Source organism: Ictalurus punctatus, chromosome 8, assembly GCF_001660625.3.
Source record: "Ictalurus punctatus breed USDA103 chromosome 8, Coco_2.0, whole genome shotgun sequence".
Classification (NCBI taxonomy): domain Eukaryota; kingdom Metazoa; phylum Chordata; class Actinopteri; order Siluriformes; family Ictaluridae; genus Ictalurus; species Ictalurus punctatus.
Genome location: NC_030423.2, coordinates 18173669 through 18188902, shown reverse-complemented (window position 1 = coordinate 18188902; position 15234 = coordinate 18173669). Strand labels below are relative to the sequence as shown.

The following is a 15234-nucleotide window of genomic DNA, read 5'->3' as shown; positions in this document are numbered from 1 at the left end:
TTCTGAGCGGTCAGAAGGTGTTCATTTTCTGTAACCGTAGCTCTGACTATAATTCCTATAACATAAGTGATAACTAACTTGTTTTGCAGATATCAATGATGCACAATATTAATTGATAAAATAATATTATATGTATAACGTGTCGCGCTTTAATAAATAGCTAATTGTTAGTGTTGCTTAATTGCTGTGCAATAAAACACTTTGGGACTTGTAGGAGAAAAATTTATTTTGGGGTGATTAGCATTAGTTATGTTTCAATTCAAGTTGCAAATTTAACTTACAGTATGTGAAAAATTGGAATATCACATAAAACATTTGTGAACAAAGCACCGTTTCCATTCCATGTTTCTAATTCAATTATGACTTCCGGGGAAACTGGCGCATCTCGATCTCCAACGTTTTTACTTTTCTGAGCCACTTACCCACTCACCTGATTTGTTGAGGCAAAGTCATGTGATGTTTTTGATGCACATCAAGGAATGTATTCGATAAATGGGTTTCCATCGTACTTTTATGTGCATCTCTTCTTTTTATGTTTTTTATGTGCATTTTGGAGATTTTATTTGCATCTGGTGTTTCCATCCATACAATATCCCAAAATTTGCATAAAAACACGTGGATGGAACCATAGCTATTGATTCACCCAGTCACACACTTTCAGTAAGAGCTTTATCTAGGTTAGAGTCAGTGTGGATCTGATGCCCATCCGGAGAACACTGGGCTTGAGGTGGGAATACTACTGACTCGTGCGGGGAAGTGGACACTTAAAAACAGTATTGGAGCGCAGGACTGGGTTTGCCCTTCTCCATTGCATGAAACTGTTTTTTAAGTTTTAAAAAGAAAAGATTAATTTAAAAAATCTTATATTCTGACATTCACTCTTGAATACAGGTTGATGAGCTACTATAAGGAACACTAGCATGCCATCCTAACCACCCTCCTCGCTTCATAGCATGCAGTTCAGCACCATCATACTTCTGTTTTCACCTCTCTCTCTCTCTCTCTCTCTCTCTCTCTCTCTCTCTCTCTCTCAGTGCCCTCGGCCAGTATGACTCGACTGGCACGCTCTCGCACTGCTTCTCTGACCAGCGGCGGCTCTGTGGACGGCTCCCGCAACCGAGCATGCACACACTCTGACAGCACCGAGGGCGTGGGTCAGCTCAGCCACACCATGGAGGTGTCCTGTTGAACTCACACACATGTGCACACACACACACCTACACACACACACACGCACACACACATATACACGTGTAGATGGAGGGCATGAAACAGATAGCAGTAGGGACTGAGTTGAAGGAAAGGGCAGAGATTTGTTCCTCTGTGTGTTTCTGTTTTTGCTCCAGTGTCTTCCTCTGTCCTGCTTACATCATGCGAGCCCTGAAAACAACTCATATCATCTCCTGCTCTCATGTCCTATCACAGTCTCCAGGATTGACTGGTGGCTTTAAAGCACAGATGGATTTTTGAGTAAAAAAAGAGAACAAAATCGTACAAACAAAAATAAAAAAATGGGGAGTGTTCTTTTTTCGGATAAACTGGAGAAATTCATGACTAACCAATGAGCTTGAGTGCTTTCATCCAATCAAAAAAAACATAAGTCTGCATAATCTTCCTGACATTCCTTTAATGGTGGATGTTTGCAGTGTTGTAAATACATTACTAATGGAACTTAAGACATTTCCACATTTATTTGTCAAAAATATTAAGGCCTATAAATCTTCACCACGTAAAATGTTTATTCAGATTGAAATGACTGTGTTAGGGGAGAGTTGATGCTGTGACTTTCTCTAGAAATCCTGTAACGGTAAAGTAAAAAGGCAAAGGAAGTTTCAGCTCCACAGTGCAGATGGTTGCAGTCTACAGTAGCTGGCTAATATTAAGTAGAAGTGGAAAACCACACATTAGATTGAATAACAAAATACACCAAAGGCAAACAGATGTGTGTTTTCTTTTCATTCTGGTTAAAAATAATAATAATAATAATAAAAATTAGCTAGCTAGCAAGCTACCGTGGCCGGGAAGCTGGCTACTCTTGGGTCTGTGTGTTATACTGTAGAACTGCGACTAAATTTATTCATGAATTTCTCCATCTTAGGGTTTAAAAGCAGGAAGCGGGTTGAGGGATGTCCTGTGGAAGCATACTGTAATTCCAGTTCTCTGTCTTAGCCATGAGCAAAAGGATTGTTTGATTGAGGCTACAGCCAATCAAGTTTGAAGATGTCAGTTCTCAGCCAATCATCACAGCTCATTTGCATTTCAAAATACTTCTGATAAAGATGTGCTCGAAATAGCACCCTACACTCCTTTCCGTATAAAATCAATTACAGATATTCTGTATTTCGTAAGCTATGTTGTTTTGACATTAACTTATTGCAGTGCATTAGTACATGATTTCAGATCGTATTATAAAACTACAAAACTCTAAAACAGTAAAATCGTGTGCACTACCCTGCTAAGTAAGTACTACATGTTAATTATAGTGTGCACTACTATACCAGTGATTCCTTCAGTTAGATGTAGTGTACTCATTCTAGTATGCATGAGTATAGTAGTGAAAACTATTCTATTAATGACTCTATCCACTCTGTCTAGTAAAACTGTAGCTCTAGCAGTGCTTACATCACTTAACTGTAATATAATCATTGTAGTACACTGTTTTAGCCATGACACCTTTTGTTCATCTTTAATACGCTAATGGTAGTGCACTACTCTGAAAGTGACTACACCCTTCAACTGTAGTATACTCAGTGACGTATGTGCTACTCCTGCCATGATCACTCCATCCAAATCTAATTTACTATCTGTAATGTTTGTTAATCGACCCGTAACTTCACTTCAATGTAGCATACTCCTCATAGTGTGCACTACTTAACCAGTGACTACTCCACCTGTAGTACACTTATAGTAGTGCGCACTATTCTAGCTCTGTTTGACTTTAGCCGTGACTATTTCATCCTACTCTAGTACACTAACTATAGTGTGCACTACTCTAGTGTCTGCTTTATTTACATGTTGCATACTCACAATGTGTACACTCCACTAGTGATGATAACTACATTTGAATCTAGTACCCTAGGTTTAGTGTATTACTCTATTAGTGAGTACTATTTGATTTTAGTGTACTCACTGTATTGTAGTGTACACTCCTTCATCAGGTCCTGGTACACTAACTCTAGTGCACATTACCTACCACGTACATAATTTCTTCAACCAAATCTAGTACACTAATTGTAAAGTACACTAACTCTAGCGTGCACTGCTGTTACAGTTTTTACTCCACCCTGTCCTGTACTGAGTGTAGCAGTGCGCATTACTTTACCAAAGAATCCTGGTAGTGCACTCTTTAATATTCTTTTAACTCTACTACAGTGATTGCAGTGTACACAACTGTAGCATAGACTTCTCCAATCAACACTACCTAGAGTGTGCACTATTCCAACAGTGCACAGGCTGCGTCTCAATTCGCCTACTTGTACTATGTACTAAAAGTATGTACTCTTTCTGTGAAGAAAAAGTAAAAAAATTTCAATGTGTAGCAAAATAGTATCCAAGTACTGGGACATACTAACATGCCATGTAATGGAAGAGAACATTGTTGCTGAGTTGTGCACACAAACAAACTCCTCTTTGCATTTCAGCTTTTCTTCATTCATTATTCCTTATGTAATTTATACTAGATCATTTAATTTACTATTCCCTTGACTTAATTTTTATTTTTTATGATAAACATGGTACTCTTTTTGCACAGTCTACTTCCATTAAAAAGTAATAGATCATAGCCTTGAGGGTGTGTTTTTTTTTGGGGGGGGGGTTCCCCCCATTTCTGCTCTTTTTACACAACATCCAACCATTAATCTTACGTGACAATAAAAAAGTTTGGTTAGTGCTTAACATTTAAGTTCTTACACTTAAATACTGAAGACGCATCGCCGAGGTTACACCCATCTGCCATATTTGCAGGTTGAATTTGGCAAAGCAAACAGTAAAAAAACTCCTCCTTCACGCAAGGAGTTGTGGGCAGTATTAGCTGAAAAAGTGTCCGTAGATCCACACTTCGAAGATCTACCAGAAATAGTAGACCATCCCGCTACCTTTTGGATACTCACTTCAATATACTACGATTTGGGAAGCACCAATTCTAATCTCGGATACTATTTAGGATGGATAGTAGGTGAACTGAGATGCAGCAACACATTATATTTTAGTATGCTCATTGTAGTGTGCACTCCCCTCTGGCATGGAAGTGGTTCTGCCTGGGATCGGTTTATCACGGTTTCCTTTCTGTAGACAATCACCCTCTGACCCGAACCAAACCGGAACTGTGAACTGAGGCTGAACTTGTGTGCAGATGGAGAGGTCATAGGTCATAAGCCAGTCTGTGGAACTGGAAGGCAGCAACCGTGCTTTTCTTACAGCATCTAACTCAAAGGAAGTGTATACCAAAGTACTGTACACACATGGGTTCTGTAAAACCACTCTGCATTCAGGCTCTTCTCTGGTTCCCTGATGAACAAATGAATGTGAAAATAAGCTGCACTGATGGGTGATGCTAAGCACATGAGCTGTGAAATGATTGGCTAGAGCTGCTCCATGATTGTATTTTCAATAAGAAAGGTGTGAATGCTCGTTGTGCCCCCTCCCCTTTCACTGCCTTACTGAATGTTACTTCTCTCAGCTTCCTCAATTTTGTAGGAAGTGATGTAATCACTATATTCACTACTGCAGGGGTGTTTCCTGTTCATGTGTGTCTGTGAAGGGTGGGGCTTTCTGGAGTGTCGTGCTCCAAGCTTGGAATGTAGGGCAAATCCCAAACCCACAAAACTCCCTTCCCCTAAAAACTCAAGGTGCCCCGACCCTTACAGATGCATGCAGTCGCCCCAAAGGGCTAATCGACCCCTGGTCTCCTTCGTTATTGTCGAGGTACCACTCCTACAGCACACGAGAGGGCACAAACTCATATGCTATCCAAATAGAACGACGAATATGGCAGATTTCAAATAAATTGTATTTTGTAGGTTATATGAAAAGGAGAGAGGGGGTGTGTGAGTGTGTGTGAGCGAGAGAGCAAATATGGCAGTCATGAAGGGTGTTCGACTCTTTGGACGGTGCTTGACCGAAACGTTTCTATTAGAAACAAGGGAATGAGGTAATAATGATACTAATAATACAATTAATATTGCACGTGTTTAAATGTAGCACATGTGAAAATCAAACAGAGCAGAAATGGAAATAAAGTATAAAAAAGGATGTAGGCTTAACATTTCAATTGAAGTAATGAAATGAAGATAAAATTACTGCTTTTAATTAATGAGTAAAAACGGACCAGGTTAGCCACCAGTAGAAAAAAGGTTCTTACGTTTTGAGACTGAGATTGGACAAGCCGTAATTTTATCCTGCCTCTGTTTGCATGATAATGTATAAACCCGAGACTGTGTTTCATTATTTCTGTCTGCCAGTTGTTAAGCATGCTTCCTGTTCTCCACATAGCCGAGTGTTTCCCACCACTGACTCGAGGTCAGGTTTTGTCTCTGACACTGTAGTAAATGGAACTGATGCCAGATGAGACTCTGAACATGATCTAGGATGTTGTCAGTGTGACTCCGTCCCAAAACACCTCAACAGTCTGGGTTCAGCACTCCGTGACCTGCTTTTCACTTCCCGAACTTTACCTTAGCACTCATCACTCTTTTCCTGCTGTAGATATTCGCTGTTTTTAGATTATAACAAGCAAAAAGGATTGCTTTGTCTTGTGAAGGTATACAGTTCACATCCCCACAACCTTATTATTATTATTATTATTATTATTATTATTATCCATCATTTTTGTATTGAGCAATAAATAAGTTGTTGTGTTTTGAGATGGTTCTTCCTTTCAGAACTCAAAAAGAAGTCAGTAGGACTGAACCTTTCCTGCCTGATTAAAACAAGTGTTCATGTAAAATGTAAATCTATATAGAAGCCATCAATACAGTATATGTGTACTGATCATGTAACAACGATAAATAAACAAGAAAGTAACGATAAAATGACAGTTCTTGTCCCGTGTCTATGTGTGGTGTATCTGTAATGGATTGTTCTTACAGTATACAGAACATATTCTGCAAAGTAGTTGTTAGCATGTTTTATTTCAAGAATACAGCAGTATTGCATGCACAATTATTCATCTTAAGGCATAGACTATAATCTTTGGATCTACAACTTTAATAAAATAAAATACTAGACAAACCAAACATATCTAGCTACTACTGCAGTTTATGTTAATACACATGTTCTAATTTATGGGGACAGCCAATCCACAGGGATTCTCCACATTTTAGCCTAATCATAAACCGATTCAAAATATTAGCTTCTGTAAGGTGATGTTTGCTTAACAATTATTGAAGTAGCCTCAATTGTCAGCGCTTTGTAACAGTCATAGATAAAGCTATAACTTCACCTTTTAAACTAACTACTTTCCACTTAGGTTTTAGGACAAATTTTACATCATGACATTGAACTTCTCATAGAACAAATGGTGGCAGAATTCTTGTGATTTCTGAGCTTGTGTGTCATGAGGTCTTGTGTGTTTCAGAGCATGGCCAAATGTCACTCATTATCCTAAAGAATTTGAGATAATACAAACTGACATGGACATAGTATACTGTTTTTTTTGTTTGTTTGTTTGTTTGTTTGTTTGGTTTGTTTTGTTTTTTTGTACAGTTACAGAGGTTTTATTCAGTTATTTTCCTCAACACACCAGGGTCCAAAGGGATCACTTTTACTGCATGTACATGGTGGCCCATGGCAAATAAAGTCAAATTCAATATTCTTGGATCTTGGGCAAATGCTGTTGAATGCTGTAAAATCTATAACCCAGGGTCCTTCACTTAGGAGTTTTGGGATGTTACTGTTTGTCCCACTGTGGCACCCCTGATCAGTTTTATTATTAGGATTATTACTCATCATTCCTTCATGTCCTGGCTTTTGCTTGCCAAAGAGAGAATTCTGCCCATCAATACATTTTTGCTGAGTTATGGCCACATTTCTGGATTTGCTTGTTTCGTCTTTAATCATTTTCTTAGGCTGTGATATCTTCACCGCTCTCTGTCCTTGATGTTCCTTAGCACAGAGAGATGTGTGAATCGCAGCCCCACTTCTGGTCTGCAGAGGTAATAAACTGGTGGCTGCACATGGCTCTGGAAGCATTGGTGATTCCTTTACAGGTCTAGATTCAAGATGCATAGTAGTGCCCTGCACAGTCAGAACCTTATAGATTGTGGGTTTTTCAGTCAGCATGGCCTGTTGATCCTTCTGATGATTCATTGATCTTCTGTTACTTTTCAGGTCATCTTTGTCCTCATGTGGTTTGCAGCACCTCAGTTGTAAACTCGTGTCTGAGCAACTGAAAAAAAGAAACTGCACAGTTTAAACACAAAAACAACCATTAAAAAATGCTGTGCCCGGCTCTGCCTCTATTTTGATTAATTACCGGGTTTAACAAATTATGTTTCTGCTCCCAGGCCTGCCCTGGTTCAATAGCAGCTAAGAGCAGTGGTGGAAAAAAAACGTAATAGTTGATTTTCTAATAAATACTCACAATAATGCATCAAAATGGCTTTCCTCCAAAGAAAACTATGTTAAACATCCCCTATATGCCCATTTTTGGCAACGTGTACACAACCGGAACCAAATGTTTGCCGCTGCAGGTTGCCATAGTTACCACTGGTATTTAGTATGATATTGTATGACATGAAACGTAGACAGACACGTAATTTCAGCATTCCTAATTATATTTACATCGGAGATTACACTACTACAAACATCCTGGATGTTAAATAAACTGTGTTAAATGTGCATGTTCGTGTAAATTCATTTAGAGAGCCATCACTGAGATAACGAGTTTTAACACTCAACCGGAGTTATTTGTGAAATAGGCTAAAATGTTGTTGTTTTTTTGTCAGCATCTATGAATATTTTGAATACAGCTCATCATATTTGGGGTAATATACGGACAATATTTATCATTATTAATGCAGGCCGATTTAATATATTATTAATAGCAAATAAATGTAAAAACATCCTTCATCAAAAATAATCGCACTTTATCCACTAGGTGGCAGTCCAGCGGTAATATTATCTGTCGACGGTTGTTCTTTCTTTATCCACCTAAACAGGTACAATACAGTATTTTCCAGGAATTTCTTCAGTTTATTGTTGTTCTGGCAGCCAACGACAACACAGCTTGACCCTGAGCTCATTTGTATTCTTACTAACATTCAAAATGTTTCTGTTAAATTAATTCAATCGCTCTCTTTAGCCAGTTTTAATAAGGGTTTCCAGACATTTCACACATTATCAGTGCATTTTGCTTTATTAAGAATGTTGTTCCAACAACATAATGGCACATAAAAAAAAATAATAAGCATAACGGAAGATCCCTGAAGTGCAGTGAGGTCATCCAGCTGAACAGTCATCATTAATTGACGTCACTTTGAAGTGACGCTTTAGAGAGTAAGGATATTTCCATTTGACTTCTTCGATTCCTCTGTCCTCACATCTCATCCTTGCATCCTTCTCTCACATCCTAAGGGGGTGGAGCTAAGATGCGAGGACAGGAAGCGAGGAAAGGAAATGTGGATGCAAATAAAAAATGAGAAGCACCAGTGATCTTCAAAGTGTTGTACAGAAAATAACCTGTTTGTGATTACGTCTTAGCAAAACAACTGCCACTGACATGTACTGTGCGCCTGTAATAGCACAGCAAATGTTCAGTTTTAGATACTAACTCATTACACATAGTAAAGTATTTTTATTTTATTGGGCTCGCCAGAGTATTGTGAGGTAACCTCAGCCAGAAAAGTTTGACCAGTGTGTACATCAGCCTGTTGTGCTGAGCACTGATATTTTGTTGAGCCAGTGCATAACGTTTAGCCATCTTGACTAGCTGAACGATGGCAGCATCAACAAAATCGTCCCATCAACAAGTTGGCCAGGCTGAACCACCTCTAAGATGTCTCTTAGGGAGAAGGGACCAGATTCACATGTGCTCTGGTTGATGAGGCATTCCAAACATTGGTGGTGCTGAAGCAGAGCTGTCTCTTCAGCACCATAGCGGCAGTTGCAGGAGGAGTGCTCTTTCCCTTTTGTGCGTGTCAGGGAAATTACTAATTTTTACTTTGTAATAATTTTGTTCTTGTTCTGTTCATCTGAGGTTAATGCCTAAGAAGGCCATGTCATGTCACTGAGATCAGTACAGAATGTTTATCTGCTTACAGAGACACAAACATATTCTTCTATTCAAGGTTCATCTGCAAATCTTCTAAGACCCTAAAACAAAGCCTGTTTGAACTGACTCAAACTGCTATTTATCGGTACACAGAAGTGTGACATGCTCTGTGTTTCATATATATATAGTAGTGGTTCAGCACAAGCACTTCAGAGTGCTCTCATTATTCTATCCTGCTTTATTCTATCCTGTATTAACCATCTTTCTGTAATAAACCGTTTTTTACCTTCAGAGGACAAGTCTGCGAGTGTTGTCTAATTTTCACGACAATTTGGTGTCTCCTGACTGGGCTGCGTGAGTCTTTTCAACTTTTCTGGACAACAAGCAAACCGGAGGACGCTCGTGGAAGTTTCACCCTGAAAGCCGTGTTAACATGCAGTTTGCTCTTTATTATGCAGAGCAAAAGACCAATGTAGCCTTGCCACTGACTGGTAAGAATCATCAAGAATTTAGAATTAGAATTAGAATTTTATGAAGTCATTGTGTATTGCTGTCTGTATGTAAGGGAGTCAATGATATAAGAAATGCGTGTATTACATTGAGAGAGAAGTATTACATGGAGCGATTTCTTATAAGAAGTTCCAAGAACATCTCCTCTGCGATGGCAAAGATATTGGTGTTTCTTAGATCACAGCTTCCAAACTAAGAAATATACTGATGGGTGTATATATATATATATATATATATATATATATATATATATATATATATATATATATATATATATATATATATACACACATATACACACACACACACACACACACACACACATATATATATGTGTATTTATTAGATGCTGACTGCAATTGCTTCAGTATGTTTAGTGGATGATAAACTGTTTAATATGAGCAGTGGTGTGAGAGGTACCTCTTCTGGGGACAGTGGGTGGAGCAGGAGCCTGGAGCTTGTGGAGGTGCTCCACCTGAGCATTTCCAGAAGTGTTATTCTTCTGTACTTCAAGCTGCTCTATTAGCTTCTTTATTTTTCCTGTAAAACCACAGAAAAATACACATCAGGCAAGATTTTTTATATTCCTTCTGACTGCTATTCCATTTCTCTTTACTACTCTTTACTCAGAGATTTTATGAAGGGAATTGCACACATTGTGCTGTGAACCTGAGTTTAGCATGATAAACTTTGATAAACGTGCCCTGAATGGCAAAATAAGCAAACAATAGAATTCACTTTGATTTCGTTCAAATATATTTAAGATTTTAAGACTTTTTAAACAGTCTAAACAGAACCAAGACTGGAAACTTCTTCCCAATTAATCAGCACACTAATAAAGGATCAGTAAATTTCCTTATTGTAGTATCAGAGAATTATACCAGATGTCTGTATCATTCATTATTATTAGGGCTGCAACTAACGATTATTTTCATAATCGATTAGTTGGCCAATTATTATTATTATTATTATTATTATTATTATTATTATTATTATTATTATGTATTAATCGATTAATCAGGTGAGGGTGAACTTTGAGGTTAGTAAAAAACTAATGTGTTCAATTTGAGACGATATTACCTTTCTAAAAGTCAAAAAGTCATATACTAGACCAGTGGTTCTCAACCTTTTGTGAGCTTTGGACCCCTAGCATATTTCGAACAATCCACAAGGACCCCCTCACTCCACAACAATTATAGGCTACATATTAAAAAGTCATTTCTACATATGTTGCTTTATTTTATTAATATTTAACAGTAATAATATTAACATTAAAATTTAATCAAAACATTAAGATTTTATTTTTTACATTTTTTATTTTTTATTGTTGGTGTGACATTTAATTTCGACTCTCTCAATTATCCTTTGTTTATTTTATCCATCAATGCGACACTTGAATTGTCTACCACTCATAGGTTTTTGCAAATTATTTCATTTGTATAAATGAATATAAAATAAATCCATCAATGAACGATCGTCAGCTCAGCCAACGTGATATTTGCGATTAACCAAATTGATTCATTTTAAAACATCTCATTTGAATATGTTTTGATACATTTAACAAAAATTTATATACACAATATTATTTAAACATTTTAAAAACTTTCCTACGGACCCCCTGCAATTACACCACTGACCACTAGGGGTCCGCGGACCCCCGGATGAGAAACACTGCACTAGACGATAGTGCATAGTGAAAGTGTATAGTACGTCATTTGGGACACAACTTTAGTATTTACACTCTCCGAAGCGTGTTTTCGGAACCGAAGTAACGGAATGAGTAAATATACCGCGCACAGACCAACTAATCGATAATGAGATTCGCTGACAACGATTTGTATAATCGATTATAATCGATTTTTATCGAAGTTGTTGCAGCTCTAATTATTATTCACAACAAACTAACATCTCTCTTAAAATGACTTGTGTTTATTATCTGGATTGTTTTCTAATCAAAAATACAACTGACAACGTATATACCACAAATGTAAGATATCGTATAGATATGAGTAATGAATTAAGACAATGGAGATTTGTTTGTTTTCTAGAAAGAAAAGGTGAATGCCCTGCCTAGAGATAATTTTACTTGCTTCAGAAAAATATATAAAAGACATGTTTGTGTATGTATATTTCAGACTTTCTGCAGACCGTCTCACTTTATTGTTTCAATAAAGTTTAATTACCTTTTGACATCTACAAACCCTCTGTGTCTTAAGTTTTTTGCTAGGCTGGAAAGATTGTTAGACTGAGGCAGGAGATTTTTTTTCTCTGCATTTCAGAACGAAGGCAAAAAGGTTCTCTCTAAATTACTGTAACAGTTCGTTCATTTGCCTCATGTGCACGAATGAGACCAATGTCAGGGCTCTACGGTAACAATTTCTTGCTCCTAATTACAAAATTTTTTTTAAACACTCTCAAATATTTAGGAATACGGTTGAAGTTTAGGTGTTGTTTTTTTTTTTAGATGGTAACGTTAATGTGCCACATTATAACACACAAGTAGGCATGAGAAAACTTGAGCTGGTCAATTATGACAGAATTTAGGAACACAGTGTGAGCCATGACAAATTAATTTACTGATAAATTAAATGTAATATTTTCAGTTAATTTCACAGACTGTATGCAAAAAACAACCACCGTTAACCTGTTCCACCGTGTAAACAAATACAATAAACATCAATGTTCAGTCTTTGACATCTGCTCTTCTTAAATATATTTAAACTACACTATTAGACATTTTCCACTGTCATGGTTCAGGGCTGAATCCAGTTCTTGAACCGCTCTGTATATATTGTGTATTAGGGCTGCACAATTAATCAAATATCGATCTCGATTTTGACTTCCCATGAATACATGAACATTATCGACTGCGATATTGACATTTAAAGTTCGTCCTCCACTAATAGAAAACTCCGTTGCAGATCAAATCAAGCGCTTCCTAAACTTACAGCCACTCCCCATGGAGTGGTGCAGGGATGACATCATTTTGTATGTCAAAACCCGGAAACAAGTTAGCATTTTAGCGCTCACTGCGAGCTTCGCTTCGTGCTCCAACGCTTGCGTGAGGGGAAATCATGACACTAACAAATTGCTAAATGGGACTACCGTTGTCGGGGACATTAAATGTCATCACGCCGAACAGGAAAAGTCTTTTGTATGCTGTGCACAATTCCCCCCAAAAAACGTGGATTAAGATTCATCCACAGAGTAAATCTGTATTATGGAAAATGTTTTTAAATCAAGTTTGGAAAAGTTGTTGGAAGCTTGGTAATGGTGACGAGGAAGTTGAGCGACCGTGGTGTAGTTCGTTTATAGCATACGGTTAGATTTTTATTTCTGGCGATTGTATTTAGGCTGGGTGCACGGTGGCTTAGTGGTTAGCATGTTTGCCTCACACCTCCAGGGATGGGGGCTTGGTTCCCACCGTGGCCCTGTGTATGCAAAGTTTGCATGTTCTCCCCGTGCTGTGGGGGTTTCCTCTGAGCACTCTGTTTTCCTCCCCCAGTAGGAGGAGGAAAGGCTGATTGGCGTGTCTGTAGTGTATGAATGGGTGTGTGATTGTGTGCCCTGCAATGGACTGGCACACTGTCCAGGGTGCCCCAGGTTTCCTCGCAACCCTGAAGAAATGATAAGCGGTATAGAAGATGGATGGATGTATTTAGGCTTCAAACTTCATAAAAGTTGTGTTAATTTGTGAAAATTATCTTGATGGACAAAACGTGTTAGTATTGTAAACTGTTGTTGATCACAGAGCTTTTTTTTTTTTTTTTTTTTTACAATAATCCAAAAGCCTATGTGAAAATCCTATTGGGTTTTGTCAAGGAAACCGGTGTGATGGTAAATTACGGGTTCCGGTACAAAATGACGTTATCCCTGCACCGCTCTATTGGGTGATTTGGCTGCATCTCTCCTCCTATAAACACTGTTATTGCCTTTTCTGCATTCGCCTGAATTGTTTTCATTTGGTTGCGTATTGTTATATTTCCATTTGGTTAATGGCATTTTTATTTTTACTTACATTTGTGGCATATGCATTGTCAGTTGTATTTTCTTAAATGTTTTATCAGGACAGGGTTTTTACTTTGTTCCATAATTTAGGGGTTCCCATACTTTTCCAGGGCAAGGCCCTCCAAATGGCATTAACATTTGACAGAGGCCCCCCTTTTGCAAGATGTCTTTAAAACACATTAAAAATACAGACTTCTGAATATATCCCCCTTTTTTACCTTGATGTTTTGTCTGTTTAGCAATTTTTTGTCTGTTACCAAAATCCCTCACATTTCTGTAAATATTTGATTATATCTTTTCATGTGACAACACTGAAGAAATTACACTTTGCTACAATGTAAAGTAGTGAGTGTACAGCTTGTGTAACAGTGTAAATTTGCTGTCCCCTCAAAATAATTCAACACACAACCATTAATGTCTAAACCGCTGGCAACAAAAGTGAGTACACCCCTAAGTGAAAATGTCCAAATTGGGCCCAATTAGCCATTTTCCCTCCCCGGTGTCATGTGACTTGTTAGTGTTACATGGTCTTAGGTGTGAATGGGGAGCAGGTGTGTTAAATTTGGTGTCATCTTTCTCACACTCCCTCATACTGGTCACTGGAAGTTCAACATGGCACCTAATGGCAAAGAACTCTCTGAGGATCGGAAAAGAAGAATTGTTGTTCTACATAAAGATGGTCTAGATTCTAAGAAGATTGCCAAGACCCTGACACTGAGCTGCAGCACGGTGGAGAAGACCATACAGCGGTTTAACAGGACAGGTTCCACTCAGAACAGACCTTGCCATGGTCGACCAAAGATGTTGAGTGCACATGCTCAGCGTCATATCCAGAGGTTGTCTTTGGGAAATAGACGTATGAGTGCTGCCAGCATTGCTGCAGAGGTTGAAGGGGTGGGGGGTCAGCCTGTCAGTGCTCAGATCATACGCCGCACACTGCATCAAATTGGTCTGCATGGTTGTCGTCCCAGAAGGAAGCCTCTTCTAAAGATGATGCACAAGAAAGCCCACAAACAGTTTGCTGAAGACAAGCAGACTAAGGACATGGATTACTGGAACCATGTCCTGTGGTCTGATGAGACCAAGATAAACTTATTTGGTTCAGATGGTGTCAAGCGTGTGTGGTGGCAACCAGGTGAGGAGTACAAAGACAGGTGTGTCTTGCTTACACTCAAGCATGGTGGTGGGAGTGTCATGGTCTGGGGCTGTACGAGTGCTGCCGGCACTGGGGAGCTACAGTTCACTGGGGGAACTATATGCCAACATGTACTGTGACATACTGAAGCAGAGACTGGGCCACAGGGAAGTATTCCAGCATGATAATGATCCCAAACACACCTCCAAGACGACCACTGCCTTGCTAAAGAAGCTGAGGGTGAAAGTGATGGACTGGCCAAGCATGCCTCCAGACCTAAACCCTATTGAGCATCTGTGGGGCATCCTCAAACGGAAGGTGGAGGAGCACAAGGTCTCTAACATCCACCAACTCCGTGATGTCGTCATGGAGG

The 15234-nt window shown here is 38.6% G+C and overlaps 1 protein-coding gene and 1 long non-coding RNA gene across 10 annotated transcripts in view; one reads left to right on the top strand and one right to left on the bottom strand.

The window, feature by feature from the left end:
• Nucleotides 1-6034, top strand: part of ndrg4 (NDRG family member 4) — a 42831-nt gene extending 36797 nt beyond the window's left edge. For all 9 annotated transcript variants that reach the window (XM_017474991.3, XM_017474989.3, XM_017474988.3 and 6 more), the window contains one exon: nucleotides 1035-6034. In XM_017474991.3, the coding sequence (XP_017330480.2) occupies nucleotides 1035-1189 (155 nt within the window). In that variant the 3' untranslated portion in view covers nucleotides 1190-6034. The remainder of the gene's footprint in view (nucleotides 1-1034) is intronic.
• On the bottom strand, nucleotides 5609-9693 carry LOC124628430 (uncharacterized). The gene is made up of 2 exons (XR_006982955.2): nucleotides 9495-9693; nucleotides 5609-7384 (listed from the first exon to the last, which is right to left on the bottom strand). It is a non-coding gene; the product is annotated as an uncharacterized LOC124628430 (long non-coding RNA).
• Between the last annotated feature and the right edge of the window lie 5541 nt (nucleotides 9694-15234).